Raw genomic sequence first — 19,530 nt, 5'->3', positions numbered from 1 at the left:
ATTTAATAAGGTAAAACAGTCCCCTCGGTAATATCGCTAATATTAATTTAGTTTATTGTTACTAAGGAAAAACTCACATTGTATACAGTATCCCGCACGAAAGCGTGGAACCATTAAAGCAACCCAGCAGAGTCAGCCGAGCAAGATTAAATGTTGCACACGTTTACGGCTTCCGTGAAGCTAAGCTAACTAGCCTTAAACTCAAAGCTGCAACAACTTTTAAACAGTTACTGCTGAACTGATACAAAAAAAATATGAAACCCGCAGTGGACGAGATGTTTCCGGAAGGAGCTGGACCATACGTGGATCTGGACGAAGTGGGTTTACGTAGATTTGTAGCGAAAAAACAGCAAAATAATCGTCCAAAACACCGGCTAATGCTAACTAGCCTAGAGCGTTAATGTTAGCTACCTTCTATAAATGTTCTGATATATTCAAAATGCAGCCTTTCGGTGACAGTTTTGCCAATTTAAAAACTAGCTTCATAACAATAAAAATAGTTAAATTGACGTGTATTTGTCATACCATGAAGTGTATCAGGTGCTGTGTCTGAGTCTGACCCCCCTCAGTCAAGGAAACCCTGTGTAAAAGGGGGCAGAGTCTGACACAGCTGAACGCTGTAGCTTAATTTTAAATATTTCAAACAGCGTAAATAGGATATTAAAAGCTAGTTTTGCATATTAAACCCCCGTCTAACACCACTACTGTGTAGAAAAAAAGCCCAGGTACAAACTGGTCTTCTACTATAATGCTTTGAAGAGGGGTATTTCTGTAGAGCATCGTTCACCTTTGTTGCAGCATAAAGATACATGCGCTAGATCTGCATCACAGGCATGTGCCAGATCAAGATAAGATTGATGCTAGTCTGGATCTTTACCTCTGGACCTCCTCATGCAAAAAAATGTATGAAGATTTGTATGTGAACAAATATGTGAGAAACCCCGCAAATGCATATCTTAAAATAAATAAACTATCCATGAAAAAATAATCCACATGCCCTCATTTATTTATTTTTTAACTTTAAATCAAATGTTATTTCTACCCTGAATCATTGAGGGTTATTTACTTTGTTAGAGGCTCTGGATGTTGACTTAATGTGTATGAACACAGGAAGGAGATGCAGGCAGCAGGTGTTGAGACAGTAGATTTATTTTAAAGCAGGTTTCTTTCAATGAGCAAAGGTGTCGAGGGTTCCCATGGATCCTTCCAGTCTTAAAAGGCAGTACATTCATTAATGTGAAAACAAGACCTTAAATGGTATTAAATTGACTTAAACTTTCAAAAGTCTTCAAAATGCTCAGTGTGTGTTTAACAAACAGTTTCCTTTTTTTACTTATTGTGATGGGAATCTAACCAGTGGGATCTCACATGCAGATTAAAAAAAAAAAAAATGTCCACATGCTCCTTTAAAAGGGGGACATTTGACGTAGATAATCAAACTTTTTCACTGGCCAAAGAAAAGTCATGTTTTATGTTACAGCAAACATTTGGGCAAACTAAAATTCTCCCTCAGTTTTGTTTTTTTGAAATTTGGTCTCATTGGCACTAAAAAGTCTTAAAAATCTACCTTGCCTTAAGTGTTTGGTTTCAGCTTTGCAGTTACAAAAAACAAACACTACCATCAATCAAACATCAAAATTATGGTGTGCAGGTACAGGGTAATCAAAAAGTAAAGGCACAAACTTACGTGGCACACACATCATCTCTGCCATGCAAAAGGACAAAGAAAGGGTGGAGACAACTTATATGTCCTGTCCTTAGAGGAAAGTGTGTGCACCTGAGGGAGGCGTCTCCCTCCTTGTTAGGAGCGCTTGATTTATCCTCCTTTCCTTAGCTGGGGCCATGTAATTTTTTTGTGACTTTCTGGGGACTTTTAACACTGCTGATCTGGATTATTTCACAACTACTCTTGCACTGTGTATTGTTAGGGTGAAGATGATTACACCGACTGCATCTACAAGGCAGTTAAAGCAACTGTTTCTGCCTAATGTGTCACTAAATTCATATATACTCTGGCTTCTAGTTACACCGTCCATTGGGGATTCCTTCAGTGATAAATGAATAATTACATTGTCCATAAGTAGCTTCTTCATGCGTTTTGTTTACATGTGATGTAACACCTGTGTGTTTGAGTGTGTGAGTTAGTACGTTATTGCTGAAGCCATAAAGCTGGTTGTGCTGCTGTGTGTTAACAGGCAGGAGGCAGCAGCGGCCTGCTTATGGACCTGGCAGCCAATGAAAAAGCGGTGCACTCTGATTTCTTCAATGGTAAGCCGCTGTGTTTTTCCCCCCTAAATTATCAAATTTACATACAGTGGAAAGAACGTGTAAAGTAACCATCGTGGTGCCTAGTTGAAGTTGTGGTAACTACAGCAAGTGAACTGTTATGATTTCCCTCCATCTATCTTTTGCTTTATTAACGATATTTTTCAGTAGACGGTAGTGATTTTAGACGTGAGTGGCTTTTTTTTATGGATTCACATTATCAGAACATGCCTGATGTTTCGTAGTAGTGTGACATCTGTAACATGATGGAAATGCGAAACTCAGTTCCCTTCAAACGATCACCCACTCGACAGAAACCTGGTTAACACATAAAGAGAAACCTGATCATTTGTAAATCTGTCTTTACAGTTCAACTTAAAATATAAGCTGAAACACATGACTGAACTGTTCAAACACTTGTGCACAGTAAAGTTAAAAAAAAAGCATTAACTGTTTATTAACTGGCACCATTAAATCACTCAGAGTATGTCTAATACAACAAATTTAATTAAATGCCTTTAAAATATATGTAATGTATGGTAGAGAGGGGAATATTGACAAACAGGAGTTTTAATTTAAGCACATCAACCAGTTCCTTGGCTCAACCACATTGTCTTCTCAAATAAACCCTCAAAAAATCCAGTCATTCTCCTGTAAACACCAGTTTCACACACATAAACACATGCGCAGAGGACGCACAAAAAACCACTAAGCTAATCTTTTTTCCGTCTTGCAGCGTCGGCTGCAGGCAAAACAATTTTGGCTCAGCAGCACATGACCCAGAAAGAAGAAAGCTGATTGTTAAAAAGGAGGGAATGAAAGAAAAAAAAAGAGGAGTAGAGAGTAGGATGGTAAAGTGAGTTTTATAGCTGCTGTCAGACTGAAACTCAGCGGGACACCTCGCCAGTCAGCTGCTTTAAACACACATGTTTAATACACACTTCTTTGCATCACTCGGGTGCTAAAACTGCCGTTCAGTAAATTTTCATGTATGGCATGTCTCAGCTTGTGGCGCTAAAAGGGATTTATGTCCCATAAGGGCCTTTCATGCTAATAATATGCACACTTAAAGAACTATAATGCCATGTTTAATTCAGAATTCGACACAGCTGGTACATACGATTAGAATGACATACATTGTCCAAAATGATGTAACTTAATTGCTTGTAATGCATGTTCAGTGACCACAAACTGAGCACTAGTGGAACTCTAAACGTATGTGCACACCAAACACTAACAATCAGACTCAGGATTTAACCAGAGATGAGCGAGGAATGGAAAAGAACAACTTGTTAAAGATTTCTTTATGATTATAGAACTAGAGTGATAATTTAACGCCATTGTGTGATTTTTAAAAAGACTTTGTTCTCTGCAAGCCCACACCGACTTGACGATATAAAGTTAAGTCGCATTGAAAAGTCATCTGAAAAGTGTGAAAACATTTTTAGACAATGTTGTGAAAATAAGGTATCTAAGAGAAGACTCCCGGTGGTGCTGCAGTAGTGTGTGTAAAAAGATGTATGAGTAGCCAAAGGGCAAGCTGTTTGACTCGTTGCCGGTCCCTTATTAGGCAAAACACAGGGATGTCCTGTTCCTGGAAAACACAGACACATGAAAGAAAAAGGCTTGTGTGCTGAATTGGTTTCAGTCAGGGTTGGAAATTAACGCCAGCCAAAGGCTCGTAAATTTGTCAGTGCCTGTTAGATTTGCTTCTCAAAAAAATCTGTGGTAATCTACTGAGTGTCTAGTAAATTTTAGAACAAAAAAAAGTTCATCTCCAACCTAGATTATGGACTATGGACTTTTTTTTTTAACTATACAGCCTATATAAACTGCTGCAAACCACTTAAGCTTTTAGCTCATTCTGAAAACATCCTTGCATCCTTGCAGCAGAAATGTGTGATATTGGGCTATATAGATTAAAATGAAAAAAAAAATTTTTTTTAAAAAAGAAAATGCCCATCACAATTTTTTGAGGCTCAGTTTTAAAATTAAAATTACGTGTTGTGTACAAAACTCGACGATATTTAATATGATATAATAGAAGACAAAGGAAAAACAGCCATCAAGAGCCTGGAAACGGATTTTCGGAAACTCGTCCTCACAAAATGGCTTAAACAAAAGTCAGTAGATAATCAGTGGTAATATCTGATGACAGGCATTAGATAGTACAGAAATTTGGTGTCACAATTATCTTGGACAGAATAATTGCGTTTCACAATATTGCCCAGATAGTGACCAAAACAAGCTCAAAACTCTGAAAATGGCATGGGAATCATGCAAAGAAACAATTTTATTGCATCACGGAAAGGACACACATCTTTTTTGAGTGAACATCCTTTTTTTAGTGAAAAACAAACAAACTTAAGAGGCCAGGCTTTTCAACTACTCTATATGGCATCATGTCTTTCGACATGAAATATGCTTGATCAAGATCTTTTGGGTATTTTGGGGTTGGTGTGTGTTCAGCCTGTTTTTGCAGAGTCTTTTGTTGTTGGTTACCAAGCAGTCTGTTTGGGGTTTCCTGGACACAATATTCATGATTATGCATATGATGGAAATCTACCACAATCAGTTTATTGTAAATTTTTTCCTTGCAATCTGCGACAAAATCGTTCACTGTCCCATTCCTAGTCCCATCAGTTTTCTGTAGCTCGAGTAAATTACCAAACGACTAATGGTTTCAGCTCTAATATCGAGGGGTTTATGCAGTGTGCCATTCTGTGGACATAAGCAATAGGGAGAAAATTGGATTTGAAATTGTGGTGCTGCCTACAGGCTACAGGCCTACAGACTCTTTTTATTGGTCTTCTTTATTATTAGTAGTAGTATTATTTTTGACTCAGGATTTGGAGAGTCGTGTAAGAAATTGTAAGTGGATGACATATGTGCAGCTCCTACGCATTTGGCCACAACAAAATATAGACACTCTGGATGAAAGCGCCCACCAAACAGCATATGAAAAGTTTTAGTTTTTAAACTTAGAAGCTAGAATAATTGGAAAAAAGAGCATAATTAGCAGAGGATGTAGGAGTTCTGGGAAGCAGCTTGACTAATTCTAACCCCATCTTTGTCTTTGTCTTTTTTGTCTCTTTCCTCTCCAACTTGTATTCGTGCCGTCTTTCACACCTGCAGACTTTGAGGATCTGTTTGACGACGATGACCTGCAGTGATGACAGCATCCAGACACCTGCATGTTTATCTGAAAGTGTACATAAGAAAACGAATCACAAAAATGGGCTTTTTCTAAATACAACTTCCACATGTCTCTCCTCACCAATACTGAAATAAAGACTTTTTGTTTTTACTAAAATAAAAGGTGAACCAGGTGTGTGTGAATTCTGAGAATCCCTTACATTCCAGCTGTAGAGAAAATTATGAGTATGGTTTTGGCGTCGTCGTGTTTGAATCTGCTCCTGGCTGGATTGCAGGTTTGCGGGCTCTGAGAAACACCTGTTAGCAAACTTAATTACATACGAGATACAGTGTTAACATGACTGCTAAGTGTTATTTGGGGCACGATGGGACAGGAAAGGGACTGCAAAAAATGTGGAAATGGGGGGAAAAAAAGAGCAAATGAAGCATTCAGGTGCAGACTGCAGGTATTATAAATAGTGAAAATAGAAAAGCTGTGACTTTCAGATTAGCAGCACTTCCCATGTTCATTGAACTATTTGTATTGACTTATATATGAACTTAGGAGTTCAAATGACATTTTAATGTATTCATTTATGACTCTCCCCGAGGTGGTGCAGCACATAAACAAGCTCCATGTGTAGGCAAAGGATAAGAATATGGTTTAATGTATATTAGCATTACACGTGCACATAGAATTGACAGAAAGGGGGCTGATCAGAGCAGCTGATTACAGTTCAAAGAAGCCTCAGACCATGGCCAAAAGTATGTGGATGCCCCATTATTACACCAATCTGTGACTGTTGAAAATTTCATTTGTTAACCATTTGCATTAATGAGTTGCAGTAACAGCCTCCTCTCTTCTCAGAGGGTTCTGCGTTCAGAGGGAGCCTGGCTGCAGCAGTTTGTTCCTTTTGAGCCACAATAGCATCAGTAAAGTCAGTCCAAGGTTTCAGTTCATCCCAAAGGTGCTGAATGAGGTTTAGATCAGGACTCTGCTGGCCAGTCAGGTTCTTCCACGCAAAACAGGGAAAACTTCCTTTATGGGTCTGTTTTTGTGCACTGTGTTATTGTCATGTTAAAACAGCAAAGGGCCTTCCCCAAACTGGTGCCACAAAATTGGAAACACATTGTATGCTGTAGCACTCATGAAACTTAAAGGGATTACAACAGAGTTTTCTAAACCAGCACACTGAGCAAGACATTATTATATGGACACAGATGCTTCTGCAAAAATTACAATGTTTGGTTATTTACCAAGAGATTTCTGGGTTGTTTTTTTTGTAATTTTGGTCCTCTCACTGGTTTGAAGTGTGTAGGGCTCGTTTGCAAAAGATAGCAATTACACATCTGCCCATGCACGAATCAGTTCAGCAATATTTGAATCAAAAGGTGATAATGCACCCATATAAAATAGATACAGAATGCCTTTATTATCATTGCACTGCATACAACAGAAAAAGGGGTACTGCATAGATATTTTGCATTTTGGTTATTGCCTTCTTGGTTCGTTTGAAGCCAGAAGTGACCGTATTTGGATAAAAGGGTGGAGCGGTGGATAGCGAGGGATCTGATGGAGAACCCAAGGACATAGCTGTGGTAACAACTGTTCAACCACAAGGTAGCCATGCCCTCAAGCTTTCCCTGAATTATCTTCTGAGAAGTTGGGTCATTTTTTCATAAAACTCCAAACAATCAAACTTTATTTTGCAACCTTTTGAGTTGCCCTCTGCTGGCCATTAGCAAGAACGCAGGTTTAAAGGCACTTTTGCATCGGCTTCACTTTTCAGACCCGGAAATAACCTGGACGGAGCTCAAACTATAAAAAACAGCCCCAATATCAAATCAAATACTTTGACAAAATCAAAGTAAGAGCCAATGACACTTTACAAAATTTCACTACATCCAAAACTAATAGAAAAATGTATCCTTTTTATAAACAATATCAAGATAAAGTTTTAAATCTGATTTTGTCCTCAGCAAGCATAATTTATTTTGGGTTAAATCGCTTTTGGTGTGAGAAAGCAGATCTCAGTATCTTTGTAAACATAATAAATCGTCGCCTGGACACAAACCTCATAAGAACCGAGTGTTAGAATGAAATTACAGCCTTATCCAAATCAGATGTGCTGATATTGCATCACACACCACAGCTATATGGCTTTTTCAGAGACCCACTAGTGTACAAGTGTGTGTACGTGTGTACATGTGTGCACAAGGCTGGCATGCCTGAACACAGTTAAAGTGAGGAGGAAACTGTAGATTAACAAATTCCTCATGTGTGGACCAGCTGTCTCTGCATGTGTGTGTGTGTGTTTAGGTTTAGACAGAAGCTGTGGTTTGGCCCTCGTTGAGGGTCTCTGAGAAGTGCTTATGTGGCACTTCAGCTCCCCTTCATTACATCCTGATGTTTACTTTCTTTTGTCCCTTTGTTTTTCTTTCTTGGGAGCGATTGTTGCATCCCAAAAAGAAAAAATAATGACCTAGAGTTTGGTATCTGATAATTAACTCAATGAGTCACATTTAAGGTTATAAATCAATCATGTTAAATTCAAAAACACCACTTTTCATACCCCATCTCTCCACGTCTCCATCTCTACTGCGAGCCCTCCCACCTCTCATTTCCTGTCTTTAATTACGGTGCCTCCAATTGGCTGAAACTTTCTGAAAAAGCTAACCAATCGGGCGTCTCGTTGAGGCGTCCCTTGACCCCCTCAGGTGGACTCTGCGTGCGTTTTTCTGAGTGCTAATGAACGGGCTTGGTTTAAAACGTTGCCAAAACCCTTCATGAGGGCAGTCTGTCAGAGGGGCCGCAGGGACAGGGTGTACCAGGAACCTCTATCACACACACACACGCACACACACACACTGTCAAAGTCACCTGGTCCTCGGCTGTGAGTCCACACCTGGATCTGCAGACAGACACGCCGATAAGAAAAGCACAGGTAAGACGCTCTTTGGTGATTCTGCACCGATCTATCTTTGCATTTACCAGAGATTCAAGTTCAGGTTGGGTCAAGTTTGGCTGCTGAGCAACACCTGGTTCTGTTTTACGATGGCCGAAGCAGGAGCTTGTAGCAACATGTTTGTTTAAAGGCTCCAAATAAGAGTTCACTGCCAAGCTGCAGGGGTCAGATCAACAACTCTGCAGGTGGAAAGAAGAAAAGATCAAGGGTCTAAGGTGGTGATCGGAGTGGAAATGTAATGCCTTTGAAACCTGGGAAGAATGCAATGAGCAAATTGAGAAGAAATTACCCAAAAATTAGCAAGAAATTTGAAAAAAAGAACACAAATGTACCTGAAAATTAGTTTAAAGAAAAGAAAAAAAGAAAATTATCAACTGTCATGAAAAAAATGCTTTAAAAATATAATTCTATAACATATTTTTTAATATGTCATTATAATAATTATAAATATAGTATTTCCATTGCAATTTGTGGTACATTTCTCACCAAGTTGCTCATTGCCTTTTTCCCATGTTTTGAAAGAAATATCAATTTGCAAAAGGTTCAAAGGTTTAAATACTTGTGACAGACATATGAAGCAGCACTAAAAAAAGTGATGTCACTCCAGTTATATCAAGAGTTCAAGGCACAAAAGTGATGGAGCGGGAGTCAAGGGGATGCCATAAATACAAGCACAACAGCGAGTCACCTATAAAGCAGCATCCTACATGAGGAGGCAAAAAAAGGATATCTCAAATTGCCAGGAGCTGACAGGATCACATTTCACTGGACTTGTACTTTGTGTGCCTGTATGATATGTATCTGTGAAAAATAATGATGATAAACCATGGTTTTGGATATCAGTGTCTGTCAGGAGAGGAGGTGGTAACGTCATGGCTGGAAGGAGGAGAACCAGTTTCTCGGGTGTGTTCGTCACAGCTCTGCTGGCTGTGGTTCTGCTGCCTGGTGAGTACACAGTGGGGACTGAACATAACAAGGTCAGTTTGTGAAGTATACGTCACCGTATTGACAGTTGGTATGGTAGTTTCCTCCTATCTATAAGCTATGCTGATCCAAAACTTTCTAAATTAGTCCTAAAGTAGCAATACCACACTGTAAATATATTCCATTACAAGTTTAAGTGTTGAAAATGCCAGAAAAGTAAAAGTTTTTAGCAGTGAAATTGACTTGGAGTATCAAAAATATTCACTGCAGAAAATGAGCCCCTATGAGTGAGTGTTACTTCCATCAGATAGTTTTCTTTGTCATCATCCACAAAATGATTTGCTTTATATGCATGTTTTATTTTGTTGATCTGCTTCTTTAAAACTCTTCACACATAAATCTTATTTGAGTTATAGCTTTGCAATCTACATTTCAAGGATAAAGGGTTAGTTGGACTGCGAAGGGTTTCTGCCCTTCACCAGTTCACGGACAGATCATCGCCACACTCGCTGGGAGTGACTGTAACCAAACTGTGCTTCATATATATCATAATGTAGCTCTCTAATATAGCCTGTGGTGTCCATATATCATCTCTAATGTTTCGATACTGAGACGAAGGTTGCCCCTACGCCACCTGTTTTCTGTTTGCTCTCAAAATGATTGCCGTATTTAAGATAAGATGGCAAGTTTCATCTTTTCTTTAAAAATGTTTTCTAAAGCTGCACCGTGTGATGTTTAAAAGGTGGAAAAAGAGAGCAGAAGTAGGAGGAGTTTCTTTCATCAGTCCTGGTCCCATAAAAAATTAGTACCTGTCAGCATCCCCTCCGCCATCCTCTTAAAGGTCTGCTGTTTCCAGATGTGCCAGCCAGTTTTTACAGGCTCGTAAAAAACAATACAGCGGATACACTGAGGCAGCATCATTTAGCCCACCCTCCTCCACCTTCTCCTCCTCCTCCACATCACTTCATCACCTTGGGTCACCTTCAACTTTTTTTTTCTGCAAATTCATACCTTTGCATGCTACCATTCATGTTTGACCTTCCATGCTTCAGTGGGCATCACATCTTCCTGATTACTTCCATCAAAGCTTATCAAAACTCCTTTTTTTAAAGCAGAACGTTGATGTTTTTCTGCTTTCAACACGCGTTGTGTAACCCTGAATTATCCCCCCTGGATCTCTCTTTTAAACCCGTCATCTGCTGCCCTCTTGTTCTTCCTGCTTCCTCGCCTTCTGTGATGCATTAACACCTTTTCCCTGTGGAGATGAAAGAAACCTGGAGCAGAGCTGAATCTGCTGTTCCCTCAGCTGCATGGGGTCAGCGATGCACATACGCACACATATATGTGCACACGCAGCTCTTTGAAAACGCAGCATGGGGTTTGATGTTACAGGCTCACCTATAAAATCTACAAAGCACTGCAGTCGCCAGTGCCTCAGGCACAGCCAATTACCCCTGCCCTATATAATGAATTGTATCTGCCTGTAAGTATTTGAGGTTTAATATCATATACTGTATTATCATTTATATACCGCAGGCACGGGTCTTAATCTTGACTTCAGCAACTTTTACATCTGTTTTTGCATTTCTCTGTTTTTTTAGCATTCTTGTCTGCGGGACCAATTTTGAAAAAGCCAAAAGGAAATGGTAAATAAATTATTTTTTACTAGCGGTTGTTTCTGAAGAGTACCTTTTCTTTCTCCAAGAGACCATAAGAGTTAAAAATTGTATTCGTAAAAGTACTTTCTGATTATAGAGTGACTTCCAAATTCACCTCAACTTGCTCCAATTTAGCAGCAACACTTAATCCTGAGATATCTAATACCTGATGTGATATAGCAGCAAGTAAAAACAAGCGAGGGCCTAATGACCCTCAGATAAAGCAAGTTTGAGGCCTTGAATATCTTGTTATAAACTTTAAAAGTCACTAGAAAGTCCTTGAACTTGATGTCCAAGGGAGTACAGAAGCCTCAGGATCAGCATCTCTTTTCCTGTCTGCCCCCAGCGGGGGAGAGTATCCAGGAGCGGGCGGCTGCTGCAGAGTCACACAGGAGGCTGATCCGCAACCGCAGGAACGTCAGCTGGTACAAGCAGCATTCTGACTTCTGGGGCTGGTACAAGTACTTCACCGACAATGGCAACCAGGAGGCAGTAAGTGCACGTGTACCCACAAAAAAGTTTAATGCAGAAAGTCCATTTTATCTTTTGAGTATAAAACAAAAGCGTTGTGGGCGTTTTTTTAAAGTTGGTAACTTGCCCTTTCAGAGATGTTAGAATGAATTCCAATAACAAGGTTTCATAGGTTGCAAAGCCAATCTAATCAATATTAGCACTGAGTAAGATAATTATAATGTGAAAGGGGTCATTTGTATTGATACACCAACAGAAATCTATCATCATCTTTAAGCTCATTATTTTGGTTTTTACCATTTTGAGTCTTGCTTTGAGTGCAACAGCTGAGGACTCAGATGAGCATCTCGTATGTTCTCTAATGTAGACAGTGAGAGCAGATCATATGGGCTTTAGTAAGAACATCAACGCAAAAAAATAGGCAAAAACTGAGGACTAAAACAGAATAGAGGGACATATTCAAACAGAATCTAAAAATACTGGATGTAGCCACTGTGATGTTACCCATTTCTTTGTGTACATTAGTTTTAGACATTGAGTTTGGCATTTGGACCTTCACCATCTTGGAGTTTTAGATCCAGAAATAACTGTATTTGGGCGGAGCTGGATGCTAGCTTGGTTGGCACAGTGCATTTAAAGTCAGTTAACGGTAATAATGTAAATTCTAATTTTTGCAAGAAAAAGAGCAGGCTCAAAACCAATAAAACAAAACCATTAAAAAATGAATATACTACTTCTTAGAGGGTCTTTTAGTAGAAATAGTTGCAGGTCTAAACATGTTTATTACTGCTGTTGGGCATTTTAACATGTCTATGGGGACTGACTTGCTGTTGGGACCTGCCTCAAGAGGCCATTCAAAGAACTGCAGTCTTTGGCACATCTGAGTTGGCATCATTGTTCAGCCCCAGAGGTTGCTGCTTGAATAGCTCACCACTAAACTCCTCCTCCCCTCTCAGGTTCAAGAGATGGACCGCATCTACCTGGCCTACCTCCAGAACAAGAACCGTGCCGAGGGGCGTCGCTCCTACAAGGCCTACCTGCGCCACCTGGGGGAGATCTACAAGTCCTGCTCTGATTCTGATGACCCCAACTGTGTGGCTACCTACACCAGCAGGCCCAAACCCAAACCAGAAGCCCCTAAACCTGCACCAGTGAAAACCTGTGACCCCACCAAGGACGCTTACTGCCTGTATGCTGCTTTAGTCCAGGGCAAGAGCCCATACCTGCCCCTGGTGCTTCCTGCTGCCACGCCTGCTCCGGCACCAGTGAAGGCCCCAGCCCCCCTGTATGTCCGCTCTGCTGCTCCAGCAAAGGACCCTCAGTCAGGGTATTACTACTATTCTCCATCAGCAGTGCCCTTCCTTTCCAAGGTATGTTTCTAGTCATTTTAAGCATATTTAGTAATTAGTATATTGTGCTTCAGAAATTTACTTAACCTAGGACTGTTGCAGCGAGTTGTACTTGAGCCAATTTCATACCTAAAAGCCATTATGGGAAATATTTGAAAGATGTGGACTTTGGTTCCCCCTTAATGAAGTTCTTAAGAAGACACCGTTGCAATGTGGCATTTGATCCAAAGTACAAACACTGAGAACAAAGGATAAAAAACTTAATCTAACTAAACACTTTTCACCAGGATTACCTTAAAGTTTCAACAAAATCCAATCCTTATTTCATCAAAATATGTTGGAACAGAATATATCACCTAAAAACATAATCTTATAACCCCTGCCTCTATTTTTCATGTTTTAGGAGCAGAAGACTGAGCTTCTGCGTATCTGCTCTGCTGATGACGTGGAGTGTCTGCAGTACCACCTGAGAGCGGCCTACGGGTACGCACCCTCTGCCGGACCCCTGCCTTCCTATGCCCACCTCGGCTGTGACCCCAAAAAGGACCCCAAATGCAAACCTGAACCTGTGCAGCAAGCACCCGCTGGTCTCTACCAGAGGGGGCCCCAGTATCCTAGCTGTGATCCGCACAGGGATCCCTTCTGTGCCTTCTCTGCCTCCCCTGTGGTATGCTTTATTTTAGCGTAGTACTACAGATTTCGACAGCTGCTTTTGTTAATGTTTTCATGTAAATCTATGCCCCTTATGATGACTTATGGTGTCTCTACTGTGACGCATTCCTCCAGGCACCTGCTGTCCCCGCACCTGCTGGCCCTGGATCCTGCAACCCTCTTTTTGAAGAAGGCTGCAACCCTCTCACTGCCACTAGATTTGCTTCTCCCCCAGCAACGTACAAAAGTGAGGATAAAGAGGAGGCTGCGGCCATCCGGGCTCCTCCTCCTGCTGCGCAGAACAACGACCCCTATGCCATGTTCAGGGATGCTTATGCTCATGCTAACAGAGTTACTGATCCCTATGCTATGTACCGCCAGGCTAGCGCTCCAGCTGCCCCTCCAGCTAATGACCCATATGCCATGCTGCGCCAATTCATGGCCCAAGCTCAAGGTAATGACCCATATGCTCCACGCACGGAGGCCACTCCGCACATGGAGGCTGCTCCAGAGTACAACCCCAACGACCCTTTCTCTGCAATCCGGGAGGCAGCAGCGGCCATGCATCGCCGCGGTCCTCCCGCCCCCAGGCAGCAGTTTCCATTTTCTAATCCAAGTTTTGAGGAGCCTGCCCAGGAGGAGCGCCACCCTCTGGGTCCCCCAGGTAAAACTAAGGAGGGCTATGATTGCTTCATTGGCTACGATCGGGAATGCTACCCCGTGAAGCCCACTGAGCCTCGCTCTGGAGTTCACCGTCGTATTCCTTACCCGGCCGAGGCCTACGAGCCCCACCTGAATGCCGATGGCACCCGAAATGGAGTCCTGGAGCCTTCCAACCCACACTGTGACCCTGAATATGACAGTGACTGCCGCCTCCGCCGCTTTGAGCCTCAGCCCGAGGCCCAGCCTGAGCATCATGTTGAGGAGGACCACAACCAGGGGGCAGCAGAGATCGAGCAGCCGGAACAAGAGCAGTATGAGGCGGAGCCCTACCAGAGCGGCCAGGAGGAGCCTCACATGTCCTACCAGCAACTACCACAGGGTATGCCCAGCATCCAGGACATATTGAGGCGCTACGGAGACCAGTTCCCTGACCAGGATGATCACAGAGCCTATGCAGATGACTATCGCAAGAAATAAACATGCCAACACACACATGCATGCAGATGGACATGACTACAGTCCTGCACATTTTTGTAGCTTAGCCATTGACCTCCTTACGCAGTGCGCAGTAAGTCCTACCTGGACCAGATATGGGACACGAGAGGTCTATGGACCCAATGAGCGAGTACATGCACGTACATCCACACTTTCAGCTGTAGGAGCACGCTCAGAAAGCTGAGGTTCTTCCAGCAATGTTTTCATCCCTTTAGCTGCCCTAGACCTGTTGCTTTGGCCTAATGCTTTCCAGTTTCATGCTCCTTATACCACTCGAATGTGTAATGACTTCTCAGCTTTGCTTCTGTTTCTATGCATCTCACATTTTTGTTTGTTGCTTTTTGTCAGTGATTGATTGTGTTTGGTTTTTTTTTCATTTTGAATGTTCTAATAAAGAGCTCTAGAAAGCTGTTTTTGCATTTCATTTACTGGATCATAACATTTTACTCAAAGATAATTAAACTGATGCACACTTTATATATTTTTTTCACTTTAATTTAGGCCCAATTTGCCTAATAAACCAAATACAAAAGGTAAGCAGTATTCCAGCACAGGTAACAGAGCATGTTCCACACAAGATACCACCCCCACGCTCGGGAATTTGAATTCAATTTTTTGGCCACTAAGAAAATTGGCTTTAAAGCCCGGCACACTTTCTGGGGTCTGGTCTCAATAGCGTGACACACTTTCACATTCCCTATTTGCAGTGAAAAAAGTACAGCTGAAGCTTATGGGAATTTTATTGATATTGCAAATATTTAGTCATCTGAAAGAACTGAAAATTTGACCTGACTCTCCATTTAGTCTTACTGTTTCCCCAAGTCCTCACATTGTGATATCTGAAACATTTTTCCTTCTTCTCTCGTCTTACCCTTCTGACTACATCTTTCACCGTGCTGGTTCCCCCAGCTCCAAATACACACAGCATGAGGAGCGTCACAGAGAGCAGAGGCTTGACTTTATTGATCCGAGAGCTCTCAGACACATCAACAGCAGCAGCCATTCAGACATCCGGAGGGAAGCTCTTGTAGCCTCAATGTGGCTCCTTCTAGCAGAGATTTAACTGATAAACAAAAAAGTCTGATGTCTCGAGATGCTGTGAAGGGGAGAGGAGAGGGGGGTTTAGAGAGGTTATGCCCCCTTTTGTTTTTATTGATGAGACAGTGGGAGGCAGGCAGAAGCATCCAGCAGATGAAATTGTTATTGACAATTGCCGAGTTAGCATTATAGTCATGTATGTTTGGAGCTTTTTTTAAACAGCAATACTGACAAATAATTCTGATCACCTCAGTTTAAAAATCACCATTGCTTTCATGCACCATCAATTGATCAGTGAACTGCCTGTACATTAGATGATACAATTAATGATCAAATTAACTGGCTACAAATTGAAAAGTGTTCTTTGTTCATAAATCTTTTGCATTGAGACTAATTTGAAAACCTATAAAATAGAAAAAAAGTAATAGGGAGTCGATCATTGAGATTGAGATAAGTTCGTAGAAGGAGAATCTTCTGTTCCGTTATCTGAGCTAAAGGTTGTTCAGTCCCGGAAATGCCAACCCAACCTTTTAGGCGGCTGAGATATAGATGTTCAAAAAAGTCAAGTCTGACAGCAAATGACCTTCTAAACAACCAAAGATGAAAAGTTTGAACATTCCTCATGATTCTGGCGTCCAAGTTTTCTTCAGTGTTTTAAAACTTCAACCAAGATTAGAGGATGAAAAGAAACTGCTCTGAAAGAACTGATGAAAATGGATAAAATAGTTAATGCATAAAACATGATAATCTAGAAATATAAGATATATTAGTCTGACATGAGACATTCTCTGCCTGAAATTTAGTGCTTTTATTTTTGGTACAACACTTGTGAACATTTATGCACGAATTGTACTTGGAACAGAGTATATCTCCTCAGTGTATATGCAACTTTGCAAAATATGAATATGGGAGGGCATCAACTAAACTTTAGTATTTTCCTCTTCTTGCAGAGATGCACTTATTTAGAGTAACCATATTTTATTTTTAACAACATACACATGTCATTTACCAATACTAACAGTTTCTTTACATTTTGGATAAATGAGTCAGACAAATCAGACCAGAAATTGGCATTGCACATTGCTACGTTTGCCTCACTTTGTCTGGGATGAATGAAACACAGTTGTGAGATTAAAGTAATAGTTAGATAAACTGCCCACAAAAAAAGTACAAAGCTGCAACCTCTGAGGCAAAAAATTGAGCCAATTTGGACGTGCCAAAAACTGCACTTCCATAAATGGATCATGTTACACTCAAATTGAATTATAATGTTTAATTTTGCAATCAAATGAAATCTGTCCGGTCTCTAACTCCTCCAGTTTCTCTTATGAATAAAACTGGTTTGGAATAAGATGTTTAAACTTCCTTCTCATCACGTGAACTCAAATGTTCAAATCATGTCTGTCTCTCTCGTTTTAGTCACAGCAAGGACAGTCTGTGCAAAGCGATCGGTCACTTTTATCCCTCCTCTGTCGTCCTCAGCTTTGCCCTAACAAGCACCAAAGATAGATTAGCATGATTAAAGAAACCTTTAAGGCTTCTATACAATACCTAATGTATGAATAGGTTTTAGATAATATACATTTACAATCTTCAACCATTGCTTGTTGAACACTGTTGTCCATTTTAAAATGTGAGTCACATTTACTAAAAAATCTGCTTTTCCACTGTAACGAGCAAAATTGAATGGATCAGGCTGATTTTCAATTGTGGACTCAATAATGATGTCTTCTCTAATGGACTTTCTGCCAAATTCCTGCCTTTCGTATTTCAATGTCCCTCCTGACAATTATTACTCCACCACTGGTTGAAAGATTTATGGCTCAACAGTAGGTGTGACTGCACCATGAAATGTGGAGACATTGTTTTTTTCTTCAAAGGGTGACTGTAAATTTTGCTTGGAAAACATTTCCACTGCATGACTTCAAATAACGCATGTCTCTTCTCTGTTCACAGTGTTAGTTATTGTATGTGTTCTTCCCTCTCTTTTATCTGATTTCCATCTATTTTGCTCTAAAGGGCACTTTGTCTTTATGAAATTAACTTGCAGATAATATCTGAAAATGCACAAATGACTGCTGCAGTTTATCTTTTTAAAAAATGTGTTCAGTTTTATTACAGCAGATTAAATTGCTCCAACTTTAAATCCATAAAGATCTTTAGTAGCGACCACTGAAACAGTAGCTTCATCTTCATGGTGGTTTAAAACTGTTTCATGTTTAATAATTTTCCCAATGCTCACATCACGGAGGGGCTTTTCACAGTGACTGACACAAAAATATTAATGGCCCTATCTAGAACCAGAGTTTTGTTTGTCCGTTCTGGGCTACTGTAGAAACATGACGGTGCAACATTGCAGGCTGTCTGGACGACGACCTGCTCCCAAAAAAGATACAAATGGCTTTTTCTAGGATAACAAAAACAAACAAGTCTTTTTAAAAGGTGATTATACACAAAAAACACTTATTTCTACCAATAAATCCCATTCATTCTACACGTTGTACCTTTAAAAGCAATTATTTCTCTGGCATAAGGTTTTCTACACAGCCCCTAAGAGTTCTCATCTCATAGGAAATCAAATAATATAAAATAAGATCAGGCTCACTTTTTTGCCAAAAGTTAGATGAGAAAATTGATACTTCTGTCCTACCAAGCTTGTCAGATGAAAAGTTGGGAAAATACAGGTTTAATCTCTGGGAGAAAAATGCACAGAAAGTGCATTATACCAAAATATGTAGATTTAATCATAGTGCTGCAAATCAAATACACATTTAATCAAACTATGGAAACTTGCTTTCCCCATCTCGCCTATCATTTAAATCTACATCACAGAATCTTGCTCTGCTGTAATGTGATTAGACGCACTGTGAAAAGGTCAGGGTTAAATCATGTGAATTTTTGAAAAAGTTATACACGTTGCTGCTGCTGCACGCAGAGATATGAGCACCATAAACAAAATAAGTCTCCATTTGTCCTGAGGTGGCAAATTGTAATTGGAAGACAGATAGCTACCACATGCCACACTCCCTTTGGAAAAATACATTTTAATATAAACACAATATAAACATATTCAGTGACACTAATGGTAGTCATTACGTTTAATGGGTCAAGTCTCGAAGAGGTTGGTGAAGCATGTTTTTGCTTTAGAGGAAGAGGAGGAAGAATAAAACATGTTGATTTAAAGAAAGAGGAGGAGAGATCACACAGCGTATACAAATAAATAGTTAGAGGGCCTTCATTTTCACTTCAGTATTCAACATCTGGAGAGAATAAATTGACACAAAGCACAGAGAAGACAGCATGAGACAAACAAATCCATGTGTATGAAGATGTGAATGATGGCATGTGGTCTCATGTGTGTGTTTGTGTGTAGCTGTGCAGGGGGTATGACTTTGTCAGCAGCTAGAGGCAGACTGACTCAGAGTGTCACTCCTAAATATATCTGTCTTGCGCACACACACACGCACACTCACAGTAGGTCAGGACTCCCTCTTGTGGAGAAGACAAGGTGGATGTCCGTTACTGCTGTCAACACTGATTATTTACTGCAGACTAACAATAGATCCTCCTGTCAAACTAATTACTGCACACCCTTTACACTTCATTAGCTCTTTTCTTTACGCGTGACATTTAATACCACCTGAAATTTCAAAATAGAGGAATTAATTTAACTTAAATGCAGAAAGGACGAGGCTGACTATCAAGCTTTTCTTCACGCATATTTCATAATATGTGGACCTGTTTGCTAGTTAAATTTGCTTTTCAATACTTCCTGTACTTCCCTGAATTCACACGTGTATATTTCACGTTCAACACATCTGGTTTAAAACATATATTTTGAATTTTTAAAATATAAGAAATAGAATCAGCATCCTCAAAGAACCCCCAAAATCAACCAGATGTAGTCAGTCAGTC

At 40.4% G+C, this 19,530-nt stretch overlaps 1 protein-coding gene across 1 annotated transcript; it reads left to right on the top strand.

The window, feature by feature from the left end:
• Nucleotides 1-8,223: 8,223 nt before the first annotated feature.
• On the top strand, nt 8,224-14,830 carry and1 (actinodin1). Its single transcript, XM_042510779.1, has 7 exons — nt 8,224-8,345; nt 9,210-9,311; nt 10,892-10,936; nt 11,295-11,440; nt 12,376-12,789; nt 13,172-13,435; nt 13,555-14,830. The coding sequence occupies exons 2-7, from the start codon at nt 9,239-9,241 to the stop codon at nt 14,557-14,559; spliced, it is 1,947 nt and encodes a 648-aa protein (XP_042366713.1). The 5' UTR covers nt 8,224-8,345; nt 9,210-9,238; the 3' UTR covers nt 14,560-14,830.
• The last annotated feature ends 4,700 nt before the right edge of the window (nt 14,831-19,530 follow it).

This window comes from Plectropomus leopardus, chromosome 21 (assembly GCF_008729295.1).
Source record: "Plectropomus leopardus isolate mb chromosome 21, YSFRI_Pleo_2.0, whole genome shotgun sequence".
Lineage (NCBI taxonomy): Eukaryota > Metazoa > Chordata > Actinopteri > Perciformes > Serranidae > Plectropomus > Plectropomus leopardus.
The sequence above is the reverse complement of the archived record's forward strand: the minus strand, read 5'-3'. Positions and strand labels throughout refer to the sequence as shown.